Below are 23,690 nucleotides of genomic sequence, written 5' to 3' on the forward strand. Positions count from 1 at the left end.
TGTTTATTTTACCTGATTGCTAAGAAAGTTTCAATATCTCTGATATAAGAACATGCCCTCATGGTTATAATCTTGTACAATGGCTTTACATGGTACAGGAATCGAAGCATAGAATACGAATATAAATGCACCAAGCTGAATAATGATAAATTCGCAATCGATGGCATGGTAACGTGGTCTATCATTCACATGGAAATGTATGCAGTTGTCCAAGACGGCTAGGGACCCTGAATGAAAGCAAGGAATTTTCTCCTTATTCCGATTATCTCACACACTTCCAGCATGTCCCAGCTACATTTCTTTGTTTTGTACCTTTACAAACTTGTACAGGCACATAATGAAAAGTAATGTGTATCATACGATTTAGTGACAAGTTTACATCTCTCTATGAGGCTTGCTTAAAAACAATTGATGCATGGGAGCTTTATATAAGCATGTGGCTTAACAACATGAAGTCTTCTTGTATGCTTTGTAGAGGAATACCCATTGGAAATCAAATGTTGAACACACACACATAAATGAAACATGATTGCATATGGAATATTTTTTTGATTAAAATGCATTATTCATTTTGGATAGACAAAATTTGCACAGGTGAAGCTCTCAGTGAATGGTAAAAATAATGTAGGTCATGTGATGTGAGTTAGCCAATCAACCTAGATTTCGGTTGATAAAATAGTACAAGCAATAGTACAAGTTTTGTGCCGTGATCAACGTTATGGTGTATACTATTTTATGATGTCTTTGTGCTATTTGAACCAGCTTCAATACCGATCATATAGGGGCTTGGAAGTACAAAAAACAATGATTAAAAACAGTGTAACATACCATTAAACGATATGTAACAACCCATCAGAGAGTTATTCAGTTGCGCAAAAGTTGTATTTTTTCTTATTTTCAAAAAGAAATCAATAATGAACTTTTTCAGGCTATTTTAGGGAGTTGGAGATATGAACCTAAAAAGGGTATTCACAATACTTCTTGATAAAGCAAAGCTGATATTTCATTATCACAGCTGAATATCCAAAGCTCATTGGAAGCATATAGAGATTGTGACAAGCGCGATGCAAAGAACTGAATTAAATATGATACATATTATATAATATCATCATATTGAGAGAAGCAATTCTCGAGTCCAACTTCATTTGTGTTTGGTAACTAAATTGGCTCATAATTTTATTTATGACTACTGGTAGAACTTTAAACAACTATTTTTCTTGCACTTTGATCTTTGATTTCAAGTGGATTGGTACCTTGAAAATCTCATATATTACCATTATCATTATTAAAAGAATTGTGAACCATGCCGACTCTTAATACTCTATAAATGTATGGAAATTTTGCTTGAGATGAACATTCTTTTAAGTACTTCTATTCAAAACAAACAAAAATGGCACTATTCATTTTAAAAATGTGATCCACTTTGAATGTTCAAAACAATCACCTTATACCTACACGTAGATGCAAGACATTTCTTTGAAGAAACATGAACCTGAATTATTTGTCATTCAATCTCCTAAATCATCCCTCTTCTCAATGTTTAACTCATCAATATGTGTTGGATACTTCCATGTGAGACACAAACTCTCTCCATTCGTCATAAAACCTGCCTGGGCCTCGTTTCAATACTTCATAATATATTCATCTCATCTGAATGTAAATACTTCCATGACAAGATATAAATCTGTTGCATTCATCATGAAAGCCCCACTGTACTACTTGTAGCTACTTGCTCCCTCTATATAGAAAACAATGCCTAAGCGGTGCCTGTTGGTCCCCCATGATCCTCTTTTCTTATGTTAATTGAGAGCTGAGTTGATGAGATAGCCACTTGTCAGTGACCTTGCTGGGTGGTCTAATCACTCCTTGCCAAACTAGTACAGATGGACTTTGAAATACCTCTCACCTTCAACACGTAACAATGTTCAACTCATCTATCTTCATGTTCATTAGGTTCAATTATCCACTCCACTTGTCATGCAACAAACTGCCACCAGTTTTCAATGTTGACGATATCCATTACATCATCATCTTCCTCATCGTCCTCCTCATCGCCCATGTCTCCCCCTTCCATACCAGCAAAGAGGCGATTGGCACATCTGCCTCCTCCTCTGTAATGGCTGTACGGGTCGGATCGCGGTAGGACCAAGAAGCAGAGCCAGCAGAAAAAACAGCGACATTTCATGCAAGTCATCTTGTTGCAGCCGTCAAATTTCTGTCAAATGCAAACCAGAATAGTCAATGTAACCATGCAAATGGGAAGGGTACTGTAAGACTACACAATTTTGCCAGTTTTGTGAGTAGTTAATGAATCTTTTGCTGTATATAACTACATACACAATTCACATTCTATTGAAAAATTATTGTTAGTTGGTATCTTCTTAAAGGACTGGTACTGTATCCTTTTGCAGCCAACATCAAATTCTGTAGAACTTTGCAGGAATTATAAATATGTCACGTATGTCAAAAAAAGACATTTTCAAGTCCTTATGTTTTTAGGAAAGTTCTGAATTAGTATTATCTTTCAAATGCCTTTATTTAACCATTTAATTTTTTTTGGCCTGCAAATGGGTCAAATGGGACCTTTAACAGGATTTAAATTAAGATTTTTTCACAGGCGCATTACTTAAGAAACAGATTTAGATCTGCACATACCTGGATGGCTCTATCACAGTTAGGACAATTCTTGCTGTGTTTTCTGATCCACTCTTCACTGTTACAGTTCTCAATGACTTGACGAAGGTTGTGCTTGCCGTACCTCTGTTCCATGATGGACTTCTCATCCTCGGTGGCATTCTCGTAATTATCTGCGAGCCTTTTGTATTCCTCTGATTATGAGGGAGAAAAAAATGGGATTAAAAATGTTTTAACAAGTAAGCCTAAGTTTTATCAGGGTGAATGATGTGAAATTGATACATTAAAAGACTTTATATTAAGGTTTCACAATACCTGGTAACCCCCCCCCCCAAAAAAAAAATGATAATGATGATGATAATGATGATGATAATAGGCATTTCTATAGCGCCGACTATCTATTCCTGGGCGCATTTATTGCAGCGCTCCAGCATTTCATGGAATTAATTCTTCCCAGGTACCCATTTATATCACCTGGATTGAGTGTGGCAATTGTAGATCAACGTCTTGCAAAAGGACATTAGTGCCGCGGCGGGACTCGAACCGCGGTCCTTGTGATCGACAGTCCGGCGACGTATCCACTCGACTATGACATCTCTACAATTGATTATGACGATGATGATGATGATGTTACATGATTACTTTTTTATCAGAAAATGTAGCAATAAAAGAACAAAGTGTATCCAATTTGAAGCAGAGCTGATTAATATATCCCTCAAGCAATCCCTGCCCCTAATAAATGTAACATAGTTGACAGAGCCTGATTCATCACTCACCTTCAGAAACCTTGCATGGTTCTAACCCGTGGTACGTAGTCTTGCAGAGGATACAAAACGCCAGTCCACACACAGTACATTGTCCCATATTACCCTCTTTAACCACGGGAGTCTCGCAGCTCTTACGAGGGCAGTATACAATGTCTCCCATCTCGCTCAATGAGAGGTCGAGCAAGGCTGCGTCGTATTTCTCGAACAATTCGGGCTCGACTAGCGCCTTCACCTGGAGATTGATAACAGAGGTACTTTCGTGAAAATGGATGAGAAGATGAAACTTTGTCCATGAATTAAAAATGATTTGATTGGGAGCCAAGGCTACTCTGCAGTAAACCAATGATACATAATGACTTAATTCCTGTTCAAAGACAAAGTGATAGAACACATGTTTTCAAAATTGGACTTTAAAAACATTGAAGCATTGCTCCAATATGTAGAATCTTGGACCAGAACTTTGGCTATATTTCCCCATGTACTCAAGCTTTGTACAAAAACATATTGATCAAGTCGTACTTATTTTACTCATCTTATTTTTTTAAAATTTTTAAGAGAAAATAAATCAATCTACGTGTATATGCCATAAGTAGGCTAGTAAGTGTCCCTTCAATACAAAAGGCGAACAAAGCGTTCTGTAATTGTTAAAATCATGCATTACGCAATTTGATATGACAAATTGAGGTTTGGACATTATTTATTTATTTGATGCCACAACAAAGTCTAAGTTTGCAGACCGGAAATGACCTTTGACCATGACTTTGTGACCTCACATGATTGGAAATACTTGATAACCCTTTACTTCAAGTTTCATTGAATAAGAACTTATACTTTCAAAATCATAATAAAATTTCAAAAACGTAACCTTGGTTAAGTTTATGATGCTGATGCCGCTGCCGCTGCCATTGCCACCGGAAAAGTGGCGCCTATGTCTCGCTTTTTGCTACGCAGGCGAGAAAAAAATCGGAGCATTGTTGCAAAAATGTTCCACATTGTCTCTCAATTACTTTAGATGGGTAATTAATTGCTTTGAGGGTAGTATTCCAGGGGAGACGTCCAGGTACAAATGACATTCCATGCCTAATCATGACATCACATTACGTATTTAACAAATATTTTTTGAGACTAACCTGTGAGGGTAGAGCAACGCTTTCGCAATCTATGTCTGGACACAACAATCCTTTCACATCGCCATCCCTGATCTTCACGCTGAAATGCTCCTTCATACAATCTTTACAGTACACATGTCCACAGGCATCAAACATGATGCAGTCACTACCAAACTTCCCTTCAAGGCACACCCCGCATTCATTGGGCGTCTTGTTGAAGATGTATTCTCTCCGATCCCTGTCGTACTTCACAATGGTCGGTATGAGATTGGGTAAAGCAGCGATGTCCTGCACCGCTCTGGCTTGGGGAATCCCCGCGTCCGATCCTGCGTTGCCTCCCACGGCTCCCTGATGGGTCCTGCCATCATCCCCTCCTGGTCCCGGCAGGTGGGACCTCTGTCTCATTGTACGAGGAAGATCGGACGTGTCCAGGGTGATTGGAGAGCTGAGTTTGAGGAAACTGAGAGTCTCGCTCTTGAGGAAGTCGGCCCAGCAGTAGATGACCTCACCTTGGTTTTCAGTCCACATCTCATCCAGCTTCTCACATAATTTGTTAAGCTGTAGACCAAAGTAACGCAAAACACCATTAAAATAATACTTACATATTGGATACATCATGTGAGTCATGAGGTGCTAAAACTGCTCCAATATTTCCCCAAATCTAGCTAGACTACTGATGATAGTGCTCACAATATTCAAGGAATTCTTTCCTCCCAGCTACCCATTTAACATCTGGGTGGAGAGTGGTAAATGTAAATTAATGTCTTCAAAACATTGGTGCCACATCAAGTCTCGAACCCAAGTAGGCAAGTATTTAAACCAATCAACTACAAAACATCATAAGATAAAAAAGGATTGCAATAAATATCACTCAACCTCCCTATCCTTCATTTGATATGTATTCAAATTGGTGGAGAGGAAAATGCTGTCCAAGCCAATAGAGGGGGGGGGGGGAGGAGGCTTAAAAAATATATATATTTATGGAGGCTCTTAAGATTTATGGGGGGGGGGGGGAAATCTCTAAGTCTCCCTAAACACCCCACCCCTTATCTATTCTTCCACTGCTACAATGTTGAGCTTAATACTGTAGTTTTATTGTTCTAACCTGTTTCACAGACAGCCACTTGCAGGAGAGAGTAAAGCTAGGAGCACTCTTCGATGGATAGTCTCTGGGGTAATTGAAGGTGAGCTCGATCGGTGGAAGATGATTGACCAGCATGAACCTTGCCTTGTTCTCTTCATCGTCTTCACCTCGGAGCAAAATTCCTTGTGTGCAACAAAATTAATAAATAATTAATATAAATACATAAGGTGCAAAATCTAGACAAATATTCTGCTGCACAGCAAGTGTTCATGATGTGATTTAAAACTACTACAGGTGATTAAATGAAAAGATGTCCTATTAGTTTTGATTTGAAAGGATTTCATGATGGTCATTTCCTGTTTTCTAACAGTAAGTGACTCAAATCTTCATATCCAAATTCAAATTCATATCATATTTAGCAAAGCAAGGAATGAAGTAGAAACAAGTACAAAGACCAAAAAGCTATTAAACAATACACTTTGATGAAGGAATGCCCTAATCTTAATTTATCTTCATATACATTTGAGTTATAAAAAACATACATCACTAATTTCACACACCTAATGCTCTTGCTTGCTGTACCATTTGTCCAATGAGTTTGATGGTGCAATCGGAAGGGAGCTCCACATCAGTGTAGAAGCTGCCACCAGATTTGTCCTCGTGAGCCATAAAGGTCTCCTCATCTTCAAAGATGCTGCTCAGAGCTAGCAGCTCATTCGCTTGGCTCTCCCGGTCTTCCTCCATGCTCCCTCCTGGTCGATGATGTTGAACTTGGTGTCACCTCATGCTAGCCAAAGGCCCTAACAGCCAAAACTGAACATGTAAATAATAATATTATTGAGGAGGATGAGGAAGAGGAGAAGGAAGAGGAGGAAGAGGAGGAGGAAGAGGAGGAAGAGGAGGAGGAGGAGGAGGAGGAGAAGGAGGAGGAGGAGGAGGAGGAGGAGGAGGAGGAGGAGGAGGAGAAGGAGGAGGAGAACAAGACCAAAAAAAAGAAAAAGAAAAAGAAAAAAGAAAAAGAACAACAACAATAACAATAATAATATTAATATTAATTGGGTGAACTCTTATTACCCAGGGTAGCTACATCAACGTTACTCTTACTCTTCCTCCAGGCCTTGGTCTTGCAGTTACTTTTACCCTAGCAGTTGTCAGGTGACAATTTCCGTATGGGTGGAGAGTGGCAATTTTATATGTACTGAAACACTTGGACATACACCTCAACAATTTCAAATGTCACTTCACAAAATTCACTTAAAAATCAGCATATGAATTACAAATAGTGACACCTACACATGAATAAAATACACTAAATTGAAATCACTGAAGGTGAAAAATATTTCAAAAACAAAAAAATGCAATTTACTTTCAGTACTAGCAAATTAGTAGTAGGCCTACATCAAAATCATTAGAGATTATTGTGTATACCCAGATATTGTGTGTCCAGACAGTTGATTTGAACCAGCAATTTAAACAAAATTACATGCACTTTTTCATTTGTAAATATTTTTGTTTTGACTCTATTGCGTGGCTTGAAGTCTGGCCTTTACCCTTTAGGTAAATTGTCACCCATTTCTATAGTTACACCTGTAACATTATTAGAGTGCCACACATACTTTCTCTGGCAAGCACATTCTAAACCCTATTGTATTGGGATGTGCAACCATCCAATGTACTGGTATAGCATATATACATGCATATTACACTTGCTTTTTCCACACCTATTTTTATCACTTCTCCTGAGCATGAGCTGTTCTTACAGAGCACATGGTTTCAACAGGTGTTGCTAGGACTAGGAGTAGGAGTAGGAGACAAGGTAGGAAGAAACCACTTTCTATTTTCTTTAATATTTTAGGTGACCAAGGGGCCGTTTCTCGAAACCGTCATAACTACAAGATCAACGACATCTCGACATTGTCACGCAACTTGTCAGCTAAGTGTTTCACGAAGCTGTCTTTGCCAAGATGAGCGACACCTTCCGCGACAATGAGTTGTCACTGCTCCGAACCCTTCATATCTTTTTAATTGCTGTAAAGCGCCATCACAAGTCAGTTTGTTACTTTGTTGCTATTCCATGGGCCGCGAAATGTATGATTTGTTTCACTATCATTTTGAGAAAAATATAGACGAGTTCGGTACGTAATTCTCTGGGATGCGAAATGCAAATGTAAAGAAGTGATAATACAAATTATACAGAAATTTTAAAAAGCTGAATATAAACATTAAATCACAAATCATTAAACTATATCATATAAATAAAAGAGATAAGAATGTTACACACCGTTGTCCATAGTTGATCCATAGTCTTCTCTTAGGATACCATCATACCTTTGGGGCCTATGTGCATTATTATTCCCTCTCTAATTACTTCTTCCAAATTATATTTTTAATATCGAATCAATTATATAACAAGTATTTATGAGACTCTAGAATAAAACTGGCTGAGAAAAGGTATTTTGCCTAAAATTCCTTGTCCAAGTACATTGATAAACTATCACATTACGGTATACTTCAACTACCTTTTGATTGGATTGTCTAGAAAAAAACACTCACCGGTTTTTCTTCAATTTAAGAATTTTTACAGAAATATCAAATCGTTTGATGATCTGCATTTGATAATGACACTATTTGTTATTTATTTAAGGAGAGTTTATATGTATATGTTTCTTTTTGAACAATTTTAGCCCCAAAACTTGTTTTGGGTTATTCGTGATAAATCAAATGGATCGCGAGTTCGCGACAAAGACTATGTTCTTGAGCTGCTAGACAAAGATACGACTGTCATGGAGTTGGTTTCATGAAATGGCCCCCAATTCCCTAAAGATCATAAGATGCTTCCTATGTTAGACAATATAGTGCTGGTTCCTGGTTGATGCATAGTTTTTGTAAAAATCCAAAGCCAAAGGTAAAATTGAAGGCTTTATTTTTTTGTTAACATGCAGACACATGCCACACCCCCCCCCCCCCCCCCCAAAAAAAAAAAAATCTTTGCTTGGACGTGGACTTGGTTGCCTGCCCATGTCCATGAGCACTACCGATGGATATCTGTGTTAAAAAACAATCATGATTAACAACTTTGTGAATTTCTCACCAAGTTACATACACAGATGCATGAAACCCCATCCATTTTCACTATAACAACAGGTTATTTAAAGTAGACTCTACTGCATTATACAGGCCTCGTAGCCTACATTGTATTGGATGACAATCTTGAAAACCTCACTTTAGTCCCACTCGTTTAAAAATAATGTTGCGTTTTTGCAATTTCAGAATCAGATTGAGCAACTGCGCTGCCATCTCCAAAATCAGGCCAAACATGCACTTGAAATTTAAGTGTCATCTTATACTCACATGCCTCGTTTCCGAATCCTGAATAAACAGAGTAGCTATGTAGACTTAATACTGAATTGTGCAACAAATACGATGACAACTCTCGGGCCAGGGTACAAGATTATTACAGAGTTTGTTGCAACAACTTGTCAATTATAGGAGCGCCATCTAGCGTGTATATCCATACAGTGCTTCCAGAAGTAAACGGACAAAAACAAAACTATTCAAGAGTTATATAGTCTGAAGAGGAAGAAGAAGGTGGAGAAGGAGGGGAAGAGAAGGAGGAAAGAGGAGGAGGAGGGGAGGAGGAGGAAAAGGAAAAGGGAAAGAAGAAGAAAAGAGGAAAATTGCATATATCCAATTACACTCATGATGTAGGCCTAAATACATTTTCCCAAGCCACCCACCTATACGGTAGGCCTATATACTTCTACTTCTACGACGATACTCAGCAGGATCCATAAGTCAGGATGTAGTGCTGAGGAATAAACTATCTAGTTCTTGGTCAAAATAACTTTCCTAAAATATGGCACGTGATAATGAATGATAATGAATGGACTGATGGCGCATATTTAGAAAATGACTGATCATCAAGCATTTCATTAGTTTTCATAATTTCCATCTCTTGACATGGGAAAAATTGCTAAAATGCGGGGTCGATAACATAATTTTCACTGTCAACATTTCAATTATCATTTTCATTGCTCTTTCGAACATATTTTTTTCAAGATATTATCTTAATAACAATGGTGTCAGCTTTTTTTAAATGGTTTTATGCATAGTCTGCTCATTGAAATGATAAAGGCCTTCAATGTTGTCTGTCGGGAGTGAAACTGGAGGCCCATTAGTATATAGGCCCAAGTGCCACAACAGATTATTGTTTGCTGTTATGACGATTTGTACTACAAAGAGTAGCAGTTATCGTCATTAAAACTTTCCAAAAGGGAAATACAGTTCCTGAATGAATCGACATTGACATGTTTATTGACTCTGAGGCTCTACATACAACTCCTGAGTGAACTGACCTTGATATAGTCATTGACATTGACCGAATGGTTCGACCTTAAAGGTAAAGACAAGTATTGGAAACGCCCCAATTTCAAAAAATGAAATGGAAGCTCTCATTACCAATCATGTGAAAGAATATGTTTTGAATAATACATGATGATAAAAAATTTGCCGGGAAACCGCTGTGGCATCGGAAGAAACGGATACATTAATTTCAATTCTTGAATCACAAAACAAAAGTTTATCAACTATATTGTTTCGATTTATATATCACTACACTTTTGACAGGCCTGTTTCACAATTAAATGGGATTGGGTCTTTAACAGTGGAGAAGGCTATAATATATAGGTGCCCCAGGGGCTGCCCCCCCCCCCCCATCAAATGACAAACAAGAGCAAAACAGGAAGAGAATGGGGAGAGAGATAAGTGGAACAAAAAAAAAGGAGATAACTGTATATGCTGTTTATTATTTTGTGATGCCGAATCTATGAGAGAAAAAAGGCAAAAGTCAAGGATAAATATATTTTAATGAGAGCCGTCTAATTCGCAATAATGTCACTTGTAGTGGCATATCGAGTGGTCTTTCACAGAGTTGGGCGGGTGGGGTCGGGGTGGGGGGGGGGGGGCAAAACGGGTGATTCATCTATTTCAGCAAGAAAGTCGCTAAAACATGGGGGCAGGGCGTCGGACGATCTGTTATCCTATCTATTCATACCAAAAGGGTCTATAATGCATGCGGATACCACGTTCAAAAGTGCATGCAGTGCATTCCCACCACGCAATAAAGAAGGTCACGTGCACTTTTTTTTCAAACAATATCCCAGACAAGTGAGACAACATAAATCTTGGGTTAAAGAGTAAAGAGGGGGAAAGACAAACACAAATGGTTATGCGAAAAATGATACAAGACGGTTAAACCTAAGCAGGATTATTCTTAATTGCTCTCTTTTGTAAAATTATAAACAAAGTATTGATGTTGACTTTGATAATGGGATAACAATATTAGATTGAGGGAGCTGTCTGAGCTGCTAAAAGCCCCAGACCATCCCAGGTAGCGTCGGCTCGCGTGTTGTTATTCTATATGTTTTCCGCGTCTAGGCATACTATCTAAATATATAACCCATCGCACTTCAACTTCTATTTTCATTTCGATCAATACTCTCTAACAAGTTGGATGTCGACAAAATATTGAGTATCCTCTGAAAATGGCGGGAAATCTAGAAGACGGCAAGACGCGAACTTTTCTCTGGTGCGTCCCGCGCTCGATCGCCTGCGCGTTGACTAAGTCGCTCAGTGCCATCGACGGCATCGAAGTCTGGTACGAGCCTTACTTCTTCAGCTTCGTCGCCAAGCTCGATTCGAAGAGACGGTTGGACATCGAGCTTCCGACATCGTACGAAGGAAACGAGGAGACGTTCCAGAAGGCTGCCGATATGTTGAAGAGTTTATCGCACTGCACCTTCAAACCGGATTACTTACCGTAAGTGCACTTTCATATTATAAGAATTTTTAAAAATGAACAAAAAGTAATGTCTAAAGTAAGAAATGTCTAAAAAAAATCACAAGAGTTTATAAAGTGCCAACTTTATAAGCTGATACACACGAAATACCTGTAATGTAATGGATATCAAACTTTGAAATTGACCTAATGAGTGTACCGCTAAGAACACCCCCCCCCCCTCTCCCGATCCCCTCTACTCCAAGAAAAGTTTGTCGGTAGCTGTAGATTTCTACCTGATGCCTCTTGTAGAACGTGACATTTTCAAGCATTTTACCACCTTACTTTCTGGCAATCCCTCGATCTGCCGTAACTGGTGACTGTTTCATAAAACTTTTTATCTATAACAAATGCTATATAACAAATGCTAAATTTCTATGACAAAATTGCTCTTAGCCAATCAGATGCCTTGATTTCAGTAGCTTATAACAGTAGCTTGTAACTTGTTATTGATAACAAGTTTTATGAAACAGTCACCAGCTGGCCTCTTATACTACAGCTATGAACCACATTTTCAGAAGGATTTTATGCGAGACGTCTGCCAGGTTATAACATGAAGTTACAAGGGCTTTTCTTTATTTCCAATGTGATTCAGTTGTACCATCATAATACCTAAATGACATGGGTTGCATTTCTTCTTCTCTTCAAAGAGAACATCGTGAGACTAAAGAGTGTTTATAAAGAGTGTTTAATGCAAACCAAGAAAATATTTGGTTTATAAATACTTTCTCGACTTCCTTCCCAAACAGGTTTGCGTCCGTGAAGGGCAACCTATCCGCTTGTACCAGCAAGCATGTCTTGGTGAAGGACATGGGTTTTGCAGTCAACAAAGATGTCTTCCAGTTCTTTCCAGAAGGATTCAAACACACTTTTATTATTCGTCATCCTCTTCGCGTCTTTCAGTCCAACCGCAAGGCGATGTTCACCCAGCTCTCTATGGTCGGTATCTTAGAAGGTGACGCAGCCGACGAAGAAAAATTCGATCTCGAGCGTGACGACCCCTACGTAGGTCCTGGACTGCTCTTCAAAGACATCTATGATGTCTGGCAGCACTGCCGACAGAACCTCGGTGATGAGCCGATCGTGATCGACGCTGACGATCTCCTGGCGAAACCGGCCGAAGTTTTGACGAAGTACTGCCAAGCGGTCGGACTGCCGTATGACGAGTCGCTCCCTATGTTCGGCGGTTCGTCCGATCTAGACGTCTTCAAGATCTGGAAGTCACCTATTAGTGAGGAAGAGCTTAGGCTGACCGTGTCGGCTTTCTCGGCTAAGGCGGTAGCAAGCACCGAATTTTTACCAGCGAATGAGTTGCCATCACGTGAACAGGTCACTCCTGACGTCATCAGATGCACCGATCAGATCATGGAGTATTATGATGAGATGTACGAAAGCAGGATTAAGGTTTGAACTGACTTGAATGAAAATCTGTTTAAAAGGCACTATATAATGCGAATTACTTGGAAAAGTCCGCAAGAATTATCGAAAGTGCCTTACACCTACAATTATTATGCATGCATTATGGGTGACCATAAGGTCGAAATTATGATCCCCGGCCCCCCCCCCCCCCCCACTCAGTGTTATTTAGGGTACGCATATGCTCGTACCCTTTTTTTGAAAGCACCCCCTATCTGAGGACTGCCAACATTTTCGAACCCCCCTTTCGCGGGCTTTTCGCGTGCTTTTCCTGCCTTGGAGACCCCCCTAAATCAGGAAAAATGCTCAATGTACCCCCCTTAATTCGGAATAATTTCTCAGGAGTCCAAAGAGATGAGAGAAAAAAAGAAAAACACCCCCTTTTTAAAGAAATCTCCCCTTTTTAAAGAAATCTCCGGGTGAAAAGTCAAATACACCCCTTTTTTTACAATTCTCGGGCCGGACTTTGTCGCACGAAAAGTACCCCTTTACCGGACATTTTGGCAACATGCATGCGGTCATTCCGACCTCTGAGTGGGGGGGGGGCCGGGTTATGATCTAAGCTACAGGCGAAAGCAAACAGTAAATGTTACACATCTTAATTTGAATTTTATGCCAATAAATTTACTATTTACAATTTTATGCCAATAAATTTACTATTGGCGGCTTTTTGTACTTAATCAATTATTATTATAGGTTTGTGCTGGATATTATAAATTCGTGTCTTTACAATCATTTTTTTCTCTCTCTCTCTTTGGACTCCTGAGAAATTTTAAAAGGGAGTTATAAAATATCTTGAATATCATAGATAGGGGTTACATTGAGCAGTGTTCCTGATTTAGGGGGGTCTCCGAGGCAGGAAAAGCCCGCGAAAGGGGTTTCAGAAATGTTGGCAGTCCTAATCAGATAGGGGGTGTTTTCTAAGGGAGGGAACGAGCATACGCGTACCCTAAATAACATGAGGTGGGGGGGGGGGGGGGGGGAGCTGCTTAAACATTGGCATAAATGGCTTGATTGCAAGACGAAGGCTTTGAATGCAAATGTTCAGACAATCTACTCCTATAATTTACAGTAATGGCCCTTGTATACTGAAGGAAAATGGGCTTGTGTTTAGGTCTATATTTTAACCCTGATAAGGCATGGTTATTGTGGTGATTAATTCTGTTCAATTCAAATCATTTGTCATGTATGTGGGTCTATGTAAGAGGTCGTTTTTGAGACAATACGAAAGCTGTCATTATCCATGATACCTTCCTTACTTCTAGCAAGCTTCCCCTATTTTATCCGTTTGATCCACAACTCGATCTACTACGAGTTAATAAAGATAATGAAACAATAATTTATCTGGGTATATTTCATAACATTTCAATTTGAACTTGAAGTTCAAAAGAAAAACTTTTTAACATTTCGATCTTTTCTACACATTTACAAGAATGCCTTTGCGTGTTTTGTTAAAACAGATAACTTCCAAATAATAGGTTTCAGATGTATGTTTACGAATAAATAAATTGTAATGATATCATGATATGAAATATACTTTTCATAAAAGCCTAATAAGACAATACTAATTTGGTTGTTGCTATACTTCTGTCGAAAAATTTGTGAAAGAAATTGACTTAAATGGAGTAAAAGAGAGGAAGAGTTTAGAGAAAGAAGAAAGAAAAGGAAAGGGGCCGAGAAAAAGGGGAGAGGGTGAAGAGGGGCGAGAGCAATTGAGGACGGAGAGAGATAGAGAAAGTGACAGAGTGAGAGAGATATATATATATAGAGAGAGAGAGAGAGAGAGAGGGGGGGAGAGAGAATGGAGGGGGAGGGGAGTTAGAGGGGATGATTGTATGGTGAGAGAGTGAGACGGAAAAAAATCGAATGTGAGAAGTGAGAAGAAAAAAGAAAGAAAGAAGGAGATGGAGGAGGAGGCGGAGAAGAAGGAGGGTGGTGGAGAGAGAGGGAAACTCAGCCAATTCAGACATGTGGAAAAGAAGATACATGACACTCATTACATTTATACACGTACTAAACATTGGCACTACAGCTCCTGTGTCAATGTTAAAAACGACCACCCAGCCCTATGAATAGGTCTCTCCTCGTGCTTTAAATGTTGGCTGAAGGTTTTTTTTCTTGTTCACTCCATTTAAAATCACATTATATAATTGTCTCTCTTTAATTTTATTTCTTTATCTGTATCCCCGCCCCTCTCTTAATTCAATCTCTCTCTCTCTTCCATCCTGCTTAGTTCTCTTATATCTCCTTTTTCCCTCACCCACTGCTGTCTTACTCTCTTCTCTTTTTATCTCTCAACTCTTTCTCTCTCTCTCTCTCTCTCTCTCTACTCTTTGCTCTCATCTCATCCCCCTCCTCTCTCTCTCTCTGCATTACTACAGATCATCTCTCTCTCTCTATCTTTGGTTCTTGCATCACACCATACGCATTTTGGAGGACAAATTGTGGAGTTTCCACGATTATTCAGAAATGGTTAGAATCCCCCAAAAGAAAAATCTTAGGTTACAATTGTCATTTGTATTTATGCTTTTAGTCAACAAATTAATATCAAAATAATGTTAAGTTAAAGTAAAAAAATCTGTTGGTTGGAAAACAGGCTTATGATTGAGGGGAAAAATAAGAAGCAGCTTTAGAATGCATTTGTATGTTCTGGAAATAACTCCAAATTTATTCAATTTATTCCATTTAAAAACATCAGCAGTGCACTTTAATATTCATTTAAAACACATCTCTATTTACTGCATGATCTGTTGGCCGTAGCCTCATAAATAGGTCAACAATCTGTAGTCCAACACTATTAGCTTTACAATTTACAAGTTCATTCTTTCTCTCCAATATATCACAATATGTGTACATGGTGCAATTGAGGATCATGATTAAAATACAAAATTAACCATAATGAGTAACTGGGTAAACTTCACTGGAAATGGGTGATATTGCATTTAATTCTTGGTTAAGTGATATATTACTCTACACTATATTCCCTACAGCATGGTGAGATATTGGCATACTGGTTTCTTGGATAAACATGAATTTGTGCTCTTTAGAACATGAAATAACATGAAATAAAGGCTTTAAAATCTTTAATGTTCTTGTACATGTACTGTATATGTGTATAAAAACACTGTTTTCCGAGAAATCCTAATACTGTATCAAACTAGCATTAAATTGTAGTGCATGGTGCATTATACATACATGTATTACCCTTGACAGTACAGTTGTAAAATAGGACTTTTAGAGACCCATAAAACCCTGCAATAACCACTTTATTACTTTGAACACCTGAATTTGAGCATATTACGGTATACACAATTACAGTACTGGTATATCGTGTGTTTTAATCAAACCATGATATCACCCTGCAATAATCACTGAGTTACCTTTTGAATACTTAAATTCATAATCCTTGTATATTGAGCATCATACTGAACATGGTAGTACGTTTTTAATGCAAGAACTATTTTACCCTGCAATAATTAGTTTGTTATCTTCTGAATACCTGGGAGAGTAACATATTATCAACCGGAACATTTCACATTGTTTCATTTGTTTGGAGATGGTGGTTTATTTTGTTTCCAGACCTGGCACAGTTCCTGTTTAAATAAGAACAGAATAAATAGGAAATCAGGTGTTAATCAAGTTAGCACAAAAAACAGAGGCATGTCCAGTGTCAGGTGTACATCGGGCTGGCATATAGAGAGAAAGAAAGAGAGAACGAAAGAGAAAAGAAACACATAGGGATTAGGGATGGCAAGGGGGAGAGAGAGAGAGAGAGAGAGAGAGAGGGGGTGGTAGGAGAGAGAGATAAAAAGATATGCAAAACATATCTTAATAGGAGAGTATCAACATATGGTACTTTCTTTTTTCTTTGATGAATTTTTTTAATTTAATCAAAAATTCAATTCATGCCAACAAATAGTCCAAAAGAAATGACAAATTGAGGTATAAGATGACACTAAGTGAAATTAGCAGCACTTAAATGGGATGCAACGGGAAATACCATAACTAGCTGTTAATAATCAACTTTCTATTTTAGCAGCTGCAACTTTAATCAACGTTCAGGTTCATACAGAGTATTGACAGACCCAAATTTTTTATAAGGGCAGTGGTGCTAGGTGAAGGTCACACCAGACCCAGTAAACTTCCTAAAAACATCACCCTGGCAAAATAACATGACAAATGTGCCTGTGTGCATAACAAAAATCTGTATTTTATTACACATAGATCATAGAACATGCATTAAGGGGTTTGTTGTGCACATATTTTATTGTTTTACCCTAATTTGTAGTTCACTGCAGATAAAATGGTTTACATTTTGCACAACTTAAAAAAAAAATTTAGTTCCTAAATCAAGTGTACTGGTAAAGGAAACCTCACCCCAAGAAATAATTTTACATATTCTGAGAGATTTATTGTATTCTTGCCCATTAATCTACAAGATTCCCCACCAAAGTGTATGAGAGAGGCATAAAAGCAAGAATTCTGTACAGTTTCTCAGCACGACATGGGCATCACCATTTTTTTTTTATAACATGACCTACATGTACTATGTGAAGTCATTTATCAATTAAACGTATTCAAATTGATGGATGCTTCCTTCCCAGGTGTGTATGGTGATGAGGCATTTCATTGACCTGCTATTATCATTTAAACTGTAATTGCCAGAACGCAAATTGCATAAATAAGTTGGTGCTCTTCTGGGGAGAATATTGGAAGAAGTAGAGATAGCTGCAGAATTTCACATTATAATGAAGAAATGATATATGGGAAAGTTTAGGAACACAACTTTATCATCAATTTAAATACATGTGCTTGGATATGCCCCCATCTTTTTAAGGCAAACTTAACAGCAAACCATAGCCCTTGACCATTTTTATTCAATGTCAATATGATTCTATTATTTGCTAAATATTCATGTAAATGTAAGAAGACACAAGCTAAATTTACTCATTTCAAACTTGGTTTAGATCAAATTGAAAAAATAGAAACTGAGAAAAAAATTGTCTAAAAATAAAAAGTGATGAATTTACATCAAATAAGAGTGTTTTATGTCAAGAACAATAACTAAACTGGTATATATAATACATGTATGCCTATCAGGTTTCCATATGTTTGTAATGTACAGTATGTTATTTTTGTTCCTAATTTCTTTATGCATGTTCCTAATTTCATTAAAAAAAATAGATACCGGTATGCACACTGTACAATATATCCTTTCTCAAAACAATTACAAATGAAGTGATGATTCTAGGCAGAACTGAGTGTCTAGAGATATTATTCTTAACCCCTCTGTAACATTACCCCTACCCTACTCCGTAAATTTAGCATTTAAAAGTCTCCAAACAACACCCCATGTAGAGTATAGCAACCTGATATCAATCTAAAGTTAATCCCTTCAAACTATGGAAAACCAACAAAGAAATAAATTTAATTAAAATATCTAAGGTTTACCTTGAAAATATGGGGAGAAACTCTGAACAATCAACATCTTGTTTTTATGGTCTACTTCTTCAGGGCAGCATTCATGTCTGGTGAACTTCCCCATGTGACGAGTCCATTCAATTGTACCTGGTTGAAGAGAAAGAGGAGATTTGGTAAGAGTGAAATATATTTTTGGCGAGCTTTTTTCATTCTTTTACTTCAGTATGAAAGAATGTTATTGTACATGTAGCAATGTCACAAGAAAAGGATTGTTCTTAATATGGATTCATAATTTGAAAACATATCACTATTAAAAGTTTTGAATTCTAGAGATTTTGGTCCATTAGACTACATCAGAAATTTTTTAAGATTTCAACTAAAATTTAAAGATTTCTTAATTTGGCAACATTCCATTAATTGTGTGATGGCAAACAGAGAAATGAATTTCAGTCTGTTCTGTATATGTGTTTCACCAAACAATTCTTGAAGACAAAACATGTGTCCATTTAAAAGGTGTTGGTGAAACAGAGATGAAAATTAATTTACAATCTATAACTTTTGGCTTCACTATCCATTAGATTTTATCTATTTGTTTTCATTGAGACATTCTTTAAGTTATATTCAGCGATACTTAGAGATATATATTCAGTTATTTTTTGAGTTATATTCAGTTATTCTTTGAGTTATATTCAATTATTTTTTTAGTTATCTTTAGTTATTCTTTGAGTTATATTCAGTTATTTTTTTTTAGTTATATTCAGTTATTTTTTGAATTATATTCAGTTATTCTTTGAGTTATATTCAGTGATACTTAGAGATATATATTCAGTTATTCTTTAAGTTATATTCAGTTATTCTTTGAGTTATACTCAGTTATTCTTTGAGTTATATTCAGTGATGCTTAGAGATATATATTCATTTATTCTTTAAATTATATTCAGTGATACTTAGAGATATATATTCAGTTATTCTTTGAGTAAATATTCAGTAATAATTAGAGATATATATTGAGTTATTCTTTGAGTTATATTCAGTTGTATTAAAGGTCTCCTTACCATTGCAGCAGAACCAATCAAAAAAGCAATGCTTCCTGCCAAGTAGAGATTACCACTTTCTTTTTTAGGCATCTCTGAATAGATATGAGCCATGTTCCTCCTTGCGTTCATGCGAGCGGCTCCAGCTGAAAACAAAAGAAAAGAGATGGTGGTTAGCTTTCTCATTCCTTCATACTCACATGAGGAAGAATATCTTTGTAGAAAATGTGACATGAGAAGCATTGCCCTTGGAGTGCTCTCATATCAAAATTACGACTGCGAAGATTTTAAAACTTTGATATACTTCTAAATGATTTTATTCATAATGAAGTCAGACTCATAAGTAATCAACATAAAATAGGGGGGTGTTTCACAAAGACTAAGATCGATTTAAGTTGGACTTGAACTATAGCAGGCCATTTATGCCCTTAAAAAGTCTTGAATCAGATGTAAAATTAGAGGGGGAAAAAAATGTTATCATTGTAATTTACACTCATTTTCATAGTTTAAACAAATATAAAGTATATTGGATTAAATTGTGTGAATGAAAATTACAAAAACATCAACAAGAAATTGTCAATTTGTACACAAAAGTAGTAATTAAAAATTGAGTCTGCAATTTCAATATATAGAAACCTTCAACCATTAATTTCTTTTAAATTGCTCTTATTCATAAACCCAATGTATTGCAACAGAATTTTTCCAGTGATTTTACAATTTCTGCTCATGTACAGTTTGTAATTCAGAGCATTCTAGATCAAAATATTTTTTAAAAAACATCAATATGGATCAAGTTAGGTTCAGGTGGTAATTAGGTTCAGGTTAAGGTTTTGATTAGCAGGTACTCTAAGAAACTGACTTCTTAAATGTACATGTCATGTATCAATTATTGCCAAAGCATATGTCACCTAACTTCTTGAGAGCCTTTATAATTACAAAAAGTGGTTCCTTAGCTACTTTGGCACTCAGTTTTCTTGGCATTGCCTCATGTCAACATGTGCCATACTGCCAAAGTAGCAAAATGGTTTTTGATAAGTCAATTTAATACAACTGACAGGTACTTTATAAACGTGTGAAAATACAAGTGCACTATTTGACCTATTTATCACATTCTCAATTAAAATGGCATGCTGAAGGATTAATAACAAATCTCACTGACTCAAGTTCCCATCAAAATATCTTTATAAATGATTAATGAAACATTTCACTGAGTTGGCACTTGAGCATTCCATTAATCTATTTTAATTTTCATAATTTGATAAATGTTGGCAATTAATTTTATCAAAATGTAGTTCACTGGAGAATAATAGAATACTCATTTTGGTTGACAAATTTGGATAGAATTTGACATCTACTGCTTCAAACAATGTTTTCATTTCCTTGTCATAGTTGACAGGGTTGTCACTAACAAATAGTCATTAGCAGTACCGTACATAACTTGGAGCCTTAGCTTTAGTCACAGGAGATAAATGTGTTGTCACACACTTTGAATATACCAGTACCCATTAAAAAAGAATCATGTCTTTATACATTTTAGAAATTTATTAATCCAAAAATTCCAGATATCAAATATTGCAATGTCAAAATTTGACATTCAAACCCTTAAGTTTGAAACACTACATGTATTAAATTAAATGAATAGTCCAGAGTAGTTCAACATTTACACATGAACATGTATAAGTACATTTACATGTACATATTTGTCATGTAATCATATTCAAACACTACACCTTTCTCTCCTGTCCCCATTCTCTCTATAAATTTTTCATTCCTTAATTTTCTATCCTTCTTTCCCTCTCTTCCCACCATTTCTCTCATGATATCTCCCTTATTCATTCTCTATCTTTCTAATTCTCTTCTTTCTCTCAATCTGTCTCCTAGCTCCTCTCCCTTGCTATGTCTTTTTTATTCTGAATATTTTCTCTTATTATTTCTTTAACAGGTTCAATATCTTTCTCCTCTTTTCTCTCCACCTCTTATCTAAAAGTCCCTCTTCTTCCTTTCTCATCCGTCTCCTAGTCAGAGTCTACTATTCATATTTATCTTTTCTATCTCTTTCACCATTCACTCAATAGTTTCTGTGTGAAGGCTGTAGCTTGCACTTCTTGAAATCTAATAGCAGATACAGAGCTGAGCAATGCCGAGTATTCGGGGGTATCGAGCTCGAGTCACCCGGCCTTCCTGATCTTGGGCCTTGAGCTTGACTTCCCATGAGTGAAGTGCAATGTCAATACCGTACAGCAGGGCAGTGCACACATAGCGCCTGTGAGTGTGTTATGCTTCGAAAGCGACGCGACGCCGCGCCGGCAAAATTGCATGCACGGTACCGGTTTTTAGACCCATATCAGTAAACAATGATAATAATTTTATATCTACCTGCACGAGTGAGCATTCTTCTTGAAAGTACGCCGAACATTTTTGAAAATAGGTCTTTCTTTCAGCAAATAATAGCAGTTTTAAGTCAGTCAATATTTCTCTACTGGGTGATTAATCGCCGGTTCAACTTATGGTAAGCTAAACGACCGTCACCGCAAAACTTGTTCTCGTATCATTTCACAAATAAAACTCATCAATTTCTCCATTTCAATTGAAAGCCTATTTCAGAATACAATTAACTTCACGAAAATTTGCATGAGAATTTCAATATTTCTGACTGAACTCAAAGACCAATATTTCCCTAATTACAATTAATACGTTGTCCATATGGCATACCATAAGTCGATCGCAAAGCATCTCTCCGTCGTCTTTTGCAAACTTTAGGAAAGGGAAAATTGTTTTTAATGAATCTCATTTTAGTAGAACATGTTTTTGTTCAGATGTCCCTCCTAATAGTAAAGTAATCTCATTGTTATATAAAAGTGCAAACCTATGAAGAGAAATATATTGTGCTTCTGATTTTCTTTAAAATTTCAGCTATGGAATTATTAAAATTCAATTTCATTTATTTCCACAGATCACGTAACAACATAAAAAAGACAATATAATTATTATAATCAAATATAAAAGATGAACCAGCAGACAGGGGGTGATCAAAAACCACAGAGGTTTTTTTAATTAAAAAATAAACACATTATATATATTACAATCAAATCTATGTGTGGGTGAGTGGTAGTGGGGTGGTGGTATACCAATAAATACAATATATAGATATATACAACAACAACAACAATATATATATATATATATATATATATATATATATATATATAGACGGAATGAATGACAGGAAAAGAAAAGTAGTGAGAAACACCTTATGTCTTAAGAGTTGGATACATAATCAAATATTGTTTCATATTTGAGTGATGAGCAACTGACAATATCATTAGGAGTTTAGGACTGAAGTAGATTCCATAGGGAAGGTCCACGACTAAAATAAAGGTTCCTTTGGAAAACAATTGTTTTAACAGAGGGCAAATGAAACTTATGAACTTGTTGTTTTATAAGAATGGAGTTTACAGTCGCGTTCCTCTAATAGTTTAGTTGTTTCGTGTTGACATCTGACCCGACCCAAAATTGTCCTAAGATGAACTTCAAAAGGTGTCCCTATCCCAAACAGAAGGAGCATGCATGCTAGCCCAATTAAGGCCATATTTATTTATCTTTGGGGTCGATCGAGGGGATAAAGCTTATATCCAATCACATTGGAGAACGAAGATTAGAAAGAAAAGAATCCTCCATACTCACTATCAAACTATTTATCTCAGTCTTTCTATCTCTCTCTGTCTCTCTGTCTCTCCCTCTCTTTCTCTCTCTTTTATTATAATTATTGATGGATTAAGCATAATAACTACAATGTTGGCTTCTCCACAAGAGACTAAGAATGATACGGAATATATACGTGTGTTTTTAATTTTTTAGGTCAATCTCTGTTTATTCGTTCTTCAATTTTTCATAATGTACTGATTTCAGTCACATTATTGACTCTATAGAGATACTTTAATATATTAAATGTTAACGGAAAGTTAAAAATAAATAATAAAAAAGTGAAAGAATGTGGAATCATATTATTTTACACTTGTCTATAAGCTAGGCCCTATACATACAGGCTATTTTACAGTAAAAAGGACAGTATCCTATTAATTACACCTTCAATATATACAATCATGCAACAAATTAATTTACAAATTGGTTCACTAATACACATCTTTCATTAAAAAAAATGACGCGGGAAACCGCCACAAAAAAGCCGCCTTTGCTTATTTAAGTGTTAAAAAAGACTAAACAAAAGACTTCGCGTATATTTCCTGAGGCCTGTGTTATTAATTTTTTTTAATGCAGAAATGTGAAGAGTATTTTCTAATCGTCATCATTTAAAAAAAAACTATCAAAAATATGCGGCGATTTTTCCGAGTCATATCTGAACAAACCTTAAAAGTTTGTTTGTTCCTA

At 36.6% G+C, this 23,690-nt stretch overlaps 2 protein-coding genes and 1 long non-coding RNA gene across 4 annotated transcripts; 1 reads left to right on the top strand and 2 right to left on the bottom strand.

Annotated features, from left to right (window-relative positions):
* Positions 1–1,785: 1,785 nt before the first annotated feature.
* On the bottom strand, positions 1,786–9,079 carry LOC580319 (E3 ubiquitin-protein ligase RNF14). Its single transcript, XM_780386.4, has 7 exons — positions 8,946–9,079; positions 6,155–6,407; positions 5,616–5,776; positions 4,532–5,068; positions 3,411–3,633; positions 2,656–2,828; positions 1,786–2,215 (listed from the first exon to the last, which is right to left on the bottom strand). Exons 2-7 carry the CDS (start codon positions 6,336–6,338, stop codon positions 1,976–1,978), a joined length of 1,518 nt encoding a protein of 505 aa, XP_785479.2. The 5' UTR covers positions 6,339–6,407; positions 8,946–9,079; the 3' UTR covers positions 1,786–1,975.
* A 1,585-nt stretch (positions 9,080–10,664) lies between these two features.
* LOC115922381 lies at positions 10,665–12,975 on the top strand. Its single transcript, XM_030981327.1, has 2 exons — positions 10,665–11,412; positions 12,180–12,975. Exons 1-2 carry the CDS (start codon positions 11,138–11,140, stop codon positions 12,838–12,840), a joined length of 936 nt encoding a protein of 311 aa, XP_030837187.1. The 5' UTR covers positions 10,665–11,137; the 3' UTR covers positions 12,841–12,975.
* Positions 12,976–15,489: 2,514 nt separating this feature from the next.
* On the bottom strand, positions 15,490–21,821 carry LOC575048. Of its 2 annotated transcripts, XR_143688.3 has the most exons (4): positions 21,678–21,820; positions 19,323–19,447; positions 18,298–18,414; positions 15,490–16,439 (listed from the first exon to the last, which is right to left on the bottom strand). It is a non-coding gene; the product is annotated as an uncharacterized LOC575048 (long non-coding RNA). The 2 variants fall into 2 exon arrangements; XR_004063357.1 differs by lacking the exon at positions 15,490–16,439 and having other exon boundaries at positions 18,297–18,414; positions 21,678–21,821.
* Positions 21,822–23,690: the final 1,869 nt, after the last annotated feature.

Source organism: Strongylocentrotus purpuratus, unplaced genomic scaffold, assembly GCF_000002235.5.
Source record: "Strongylocentrotus purpuratus isolate Spur 01 unplaced genomic scaffold, Spur_5.0 spur5_scaffold_11, whole genome shotgun sequence".
NCBI lineage: Eukaryota > Metazoa > Echinodermata > Echinoidea > Camarodonta > Strongylocentrotidae > Strongylocentrotus > Strongylocentrotus purpuratus.